The sequence below is a fragment of the Polistes canadensis genome, unplaced genomic scaffold, assembly GCF_001313835.1.
Source record: "Polistes canadensis isolate GaletaPanama2010 unplaced genomic scaffold, ASM131383v1 scaffold_165, whole genome shotgun sequence".
NCBI lineage: Eukaryota > Metazoa > Arthropoda > Insecta > Hymenoptera > Vespidae > Polistes > Polistes canadensis.
This window is the reverse complement of record NW_014569712.1, coordinates 220,792-227,274: the sequence shown is the minus strand read 5'-3', so window position 1 is coordinate 227,274 and position 6,483 is coordinate 220,792. Positions and strand designations below refer to the sequence as shown.

Sequence of the window (6,483 nt, the reverse complement as noted above, 5' to 3'; positions counted from 1 at the left end):
AGCGAGTTAACATCGATTCTTTCTCATCTGATTTTACGTGTTTATTATTACAATTGTATATACGTATATTTATATATATATGTATATATATATAAATATAATAATTATGCAGAGAAAAAGAATCCAGAAAAAAAGGAAATCAATGATTTTTTTTCTTAGCGCGATTAATTATTTTCCAAGAACCAACAATTAATGGTCGTTCTAGTTCCTTGAACTTGAATGAATGAAAGAAAGAAAGAACAAAAATTAATAAAGAAAAGAAAAAGAGTAATAAATATTTTCTATTAAACGATGTTTTTCAATAAAACAAATCCTTCAATACGAGTGTGTGGCTACTCTATCTATGCAAAAATGAAAAAAAAAAACAACAACAATAAAATCGAGGACGATAACGATTTCGGTGAGAGGCTCAAGGATTATTGTTAGCCCTTCGTCGAAGAACGCCGAACGCCGATAATTCGTCTAAAAAACAACCTACGACCCTTCCTTACCACCCACACAACCCTAGCCTTCTGGTCCAATTTGTCTTCGCAAAAATCTCCCCCTTCGCAAACAAAAAAAACCTAAGATAATCATTTTGCATATGTTAGATTTATTATTAGCCTATTTTTTGTCCAAAAAACGATGTACCTCTGTCATAGAAGCGTTAAATTACGAAAATCGTGTATGCTGTACAATATACCATCCGAAAAAAGAAAAGAAAATGAAACAAAAATAACAAACAAACAAAACAGAGAATTAAGAGGCAATTTATAGAATTAATTTTAATGATCAAAACTAACAAGAATAACGCTGCTCCTCCGTACAATCCATAGAATCGCTTTATGGTGTAATAATATTTAACGATAGGGTAACACACGATATCGAAACAAGACGAAAAAGAATAATAATAATAATAATAATAAAAAAAGAAAAAGATAACTTAGGAAAAAAGAGAAAAAAGAAAAGAACAAAAAAATAAAAAGATGGCTTCTCGTTCCGAAATGATTGGCAATATTCGATAGGATTCCATGGAATGTCGGAGAAACGCTCGTGTAGATAGGGTGTTTTCATGTGTAGACACGTAGAAACGTAGACGAATTAGATTTAGATCGCGAGTGGGTGTGTGGGTGATTGTCCATGTGAAATAGAAAAAAAGAGAAAGAGAGAGAGAGGGAGAGAGAAAGAGAGAATACATGAAAGTGTGTGTACGTGTGTATGTAGCAAGCAAGAAAGAAGGAAAAAGAGAGAGAGGGAGAGAAAGAGAAAGAGAGAGAATGCAACGTTGAAATCGAATCGAACGAATGTGATGTATACTTTTATCATGTGTGTGTGTATGTGTGTATGTCTCTCTCCGAGTCGTAGGAGAGTGGGCGTGATTTTTAAAAATGGTGGAAAGCCGATGATAACGATGACGGCGTTGATGATGATGATGATGATGATGATGATGATGAGGATGATGATGATGATGACGACGATGACAATGATAGATGCAATGGCGGCGAGGATGTCTGGCACTAGCGTAGACCGCGTTAGGTTAGGTAGATAAGCGACCCCTCTCACAGCAAGGCAGCAAGAAAAGTAAATTCACATAGAGAACACCCGTATGCATGCAAAGGAAGGAAAGAGACTCAAAGGTCAGGAAACAAGCGGCTGGCTGCAACGTGTATGCAATGGCTATGACTACGGACAGGTGGGAAGGAAGATAAAGAAAAAAAACCATAAAATTAAAAGAGAGTGAGGAAGCGAAAAAATGAAGATGGAAGAAGAAGAAAAAGAAGACAAAGAAGAAGAAGAAGAAGCAACAACAACAACAAACAAAAAATAAAGTAAAGGAATATGCGAGAGAAAGAGGGGACGCTGTTGTTGTTCTTGTTGTCGTGCGCTTGTATTAAAGTCGCCATGTTCTAATTAAACGTGCCGACGGGGTTGTATCAGTCGTCGGCAAAATCAATGTGAACAGTACAGTGTCCAAAGTTGTGTATATAGGTATGTGTATCTTTGTTTCTCTCTCTCTCTCTCTCTCTCTCTCTCTCTCTCTCTCTCTCTCATCTCTCTATCTCTCTCTCATTCTTTTCTTTTTACCATACCTGAAAGAGAAAAAGAGACAGAAGGAGAAAAGGCAAAGGAGCTGTAGAGAAAGAAAGAAAGAATGAGAAGGGAAGGTGGGTGAGGGAGATGATGAGAAAAAGAATAAAAAAAAAAAAAGAAAAAAAGAAGAAATAAAAGAAAGAACACGATAGGTCAGCCTTGGTTGTCGGCGGTTGGCGAATTGGTCGGGTTGCCATGGAGAAGAGCGAGGTATTCCTCCCTAGGTTCGGGACCGCCCCAACGGGAAACCTCCATTCGGGAAATTCGTGGCGTCGCCGAAGCTGCCACATTGCCGGAGGTTTAGCTCGGCTCGGCTAATCGATTCTGCTACCAATCAGCGCCCGCGCTCTTCCACCTTCTGCCATCCTCCTCCTCCTACACCTTCGCCTACTCCTCTTTCACCTCCACCTTCTTCATAACCTTCTACCTTCTACTCACTCTCTTTCCTTCACCATACCTTTCCTACCCTACTTCCTTTTCCTCCCATTAGCCCCCACCCTCACCATTTTTCTCAATCCAAGAACACACCGAAAACTTCTCTCTACTCGTCACCTTCTCGCAATTCCGTTGTGTTGTTACTTTGAACACCACCTACGTATCCTTCCAATACTCATTTTCCTTTCTATCTATTCCTACCCTTCCTATCATCTACAAGCTATCCTGTTTTGTCTACTCCTGCTTCCCTATTATTTTTTTCTTTCCTCTACCCCCCATTTACCAAACTCCTACCTGTATATTTACTTACTACCCCAACTCAAATTTTTATTTGTATTACCTACTACCATATAATAACTCTCTCTCTCTCTCTCTACTAACTTATAACCAATATCTCTATTCTTCCATTCGCCAAAATATAAACAAAAAAAGAAATTCTATTTTAGGAAGAAACAATCAAGATACACAAGCCATTGGTTTCCTCATTCTGACCACCTGAGGACAGTCGAGGAAATAAGTTTCTCTACGTTGACCATCCAATAACTCGACTAAAACAAATTACATTTGACTTTTTTTTTGTTTATTTGATTTTAATCTTAAAATCATTGCAAATTTCTTTTTAACTCCTCGAATATTCGTATATTTTGTTTCATTTTTATTGATTTCTTTTCCTATAGAAATATATTGATAATATTCGCCGAAAATAACACGTGTCGAGGACTGAAACGAGGATGCAAAACTACTCGAATGCTACCACGTGCATCAAGAGGACATCTATAAATGACCTTTCAGTTCTGTTTTTTTTTTTGGAAACTTTAAAATGGAAATGTGATTATATGTTAGTAGCATCGATCGGATGTTACGTTAAAATATAGTATTTCCATAAAATGTAATGCGCATTTGCAGATAGTAATTCTCGGCTGTTTTGAGAGATAAATAAATTCTGTTAAGCAATCGATCCACTTTAATCGAATTTCAATCACGTATATTTTTTTATTACCATTAGTAATTTAAGAAATTGATTAAAAAATAGATAAATAATGAATAATCTTGTTATTATAACCGATCGAACAGTAACTAGAATTTAATCTAATACGACACCGCCATATTTAAAAAAACTTGTTTAAAATACATAATTTCTGTAACGCTTATTAAATTCGAGCAGGCAAAATAAGCTGCAAATATTTTTTCTCTTTCTTTTACTTTCAGAAATCATAGTTATTAATAACGATCATTTGATTTATTATCTTTCCAATTAAAAAAATCACTTACTTTTATTCCCCACTTGGAGATTATTCGAATACTTCGTCTAACCTCGAAAGATATCCAGTTTCTTCGGTTTGCGTTCATTTTATAACACTTTATGGTTAAACTTTAATTCAATTACTTTTTTACATTAACAAGAAATATTATTATTCGTTTGATTTATTCTTACACTAAAAATATCCTTCGTAGTTTGAAAAAAATTCGAATGCAGAGGAGCTCGATGCTTTCCTTCCCGTTGCACGATCTCTTCTGCTTCCTTGAATCACGTGGTAATTGCTTAATTTTCGTAATATTAGCGGGAAAAAATACTAATGGTCGATCGATAAAATCGATATTAAGAAACTAGATTGTAATCCAATCACTATCTAATATCAAATCTTATAGGACTACGAGCGACCTCTCATTGTGCAGATCCTTGCATTCTAACAACCAATCACATTTTGGCGCCGTTTTTACATTATTCAAAGATCCAATTTCACAATGATAATTCCTTGATATTTTTTATAAATACAAAAAGAAAATGTATCTATTATATCATTAACTATTTTTCTTATATACGACATTACAAATATTTGGTAAGAAACTAGTCGTAGATAAAAACATGACTCATAGAGTGCGCAACGTTATAATTAAGATTATCTACGATCGGTAAAACAATTTTCATATGATAATTCAGTTTTATTATCTTGAGAATAATATCATATTTTTTTTATATTTATCTTCAAATTCCTATAATTAAACATTTTCATTAATATAATAAAACATTATTATGAGAATTTATGAATAAAAATATATTGTATGGTATGACGAATATATTATATTTTGTAGTTTATTAAAAAATGAAATGTTTAATTAATGAATAATAAATATTATAAATATATATATATATATACACACATAAGCATTAAGAGAGACAAAGATTACATTTTCTAGTTTTTATATGTGATAATGCGTGATATGGGCATGAAGTAATCGTCCAACACATACATTCACGTATGAGTACACTTAGCGACGAAATATCAAACACCACGTCGTATGTTTCTGAGCAATGTCTACCTGCAGACTCTAGTTATCGATACTTATTTCAAACGATTCGCTTCGTACGATAGAATTGTCAACTGTGACATAAAATCATTGAAAGAGTATACATTGTGATTATAATTCATTGAATCATCTAAAATGAGTACGAAACATTTGAGCACAGGTAAGTAGAAAATAAAATAGAATTAAAATAGATAGAAGAAAAGGCGTGTAATATATGATACAATTTTTTATAGGATCAATTTGTCCACCCATCGTTCCTGGAAAAATTCGTTTGTACAGCATGCGTTTTTGTCCATATGCCCAAAGAGTTCATCTCGTTTTAGATGCCAAAAAAATTCCGTACATATAATTTATTTAAAAAAATTAAATTAACACATTTTCGTCAATGATTACATAGTATTTTTTTGTTTTAATATATACGCATATATTATTTCTTACAGATACGACGTTGTTTATGTTAATTTAACCCAGAAACCGGAATGGCTGTTAGAGAAAAATCCTTGTGGAAAAGTTCCTTGTATAGAATTAAATGGAGGCGAAGTATTGCATGAAAGTCTTATAATAACTGAATATTTGGATGAAGCTTATCCACAAAATAAATTGTATCCACTGAATCCTTTAACCAAGGCTAAAGATAAATTGTTGATCGAAAAATTCAATGGAGTTATTACCAATATGTACAAGGTTTTTACAAAGTGGTTATTATTTTTATGTTTGATTATTTACTTTCACTGTTATATTCTTATATTTATTTGACATTATTCTTTAATATTTCTTTTAATTGATTTTTTTAATCGTAATCCTAAAATACTGCTATTAATTTTATTTAATTGTTGTTTTGTTTTTCTTACTTTGTATGAATTTTAATTTTATCGACATTCTTACAGTTATATGCTGGAACAACGGTAGACTGTGATATATTTAACGAAGCGCTTGCCAGTCTTGAATTTTTTGATAGAGAATTAGTTAAAAGAAGAACTCCATTCTTTGGAGGTTCTTCACCTGGCATGTTGGATCTGATGATCTGGCCATGGTGTGAAAGAGCTGATATTATTAGGATCTTGCGTGGAGATGAATTCACAATATCTCGAGAACGTTTTCTAAGACTGGTAAGCTAAAGGATTCTAGTTTCTTACGAAATATCTGTATATTGAAACTATATTTTATTTACACATATATATATTTTATTTCTACATAGTTCGAATGGAGGAGTGCTATGAAAGAAGATTCTGCGGTTAAAGGAAGTTATTTGGATGCTGAAATACATGCTAAATATACGCGTAGTCGACTTGCAGGAATGGCTCAATATGATTTGATTTAATTTTTTCCAAACAAATTCGCTATACTAAAAGTCTCGAAAATTGAACTCATAAGTTTCAATGATTAAACTATAATTATAACTAACTTAAAAAACAAAGTATAGAAATTTGTTCAATACTAAATCAAAGTATGATGTTGCATTTATATAATATATAAATAAAAGGTTACAACATATACAGCGCTTATAAGTGTATATCGATATAAGTGTATAGCAATATAAATGTATATCGATATTATGCAATTTCATATATAAATATATTATATATACATTATTATTAATATTATATATAAATACATTTGATCTGCTTTAATATTATTGATATTATTTATATGGAATGTATAAGTACA

The 6,483-nt window shown here is 32.5% G+C and overlaps 1 protein-coding gene across 1 annotated transcript; it reads left to right on the top strand.

Annotated features, from left to right (window-relative positions):
* Nucleotides 1-4,676: 4,676 nt before the first annotated feature.
* On the top strand, nucleotides 4,677-6,309 carry LOC106789144 (pyrimidodiazepine synthase-like). Its single transcript, XM_014753106.1, has 5 exons — nucleotides 4,677-4,975; nucleotides 5,049-5,154; nucleotides 5,256-5,499; nucleotides 5,703-5,924; nucleotides 6,014-6,309. The coding sequence occupies exons 1-5, from the start codon at nucleotides 4,951-4,953 to the stop codon at nucleotides 6,134-6,136; spliced, it is 720 nt and encodes a 239-aa protein (XP_014608592.1). The 5' UTR covers nucleotides 4,677-4,950; the 3' UTR covers nucleotides 6,137-6,309.
* The last annotated feature ends 174 nt before the right edge of the window (nucleotides 6,310-6,483 follow it).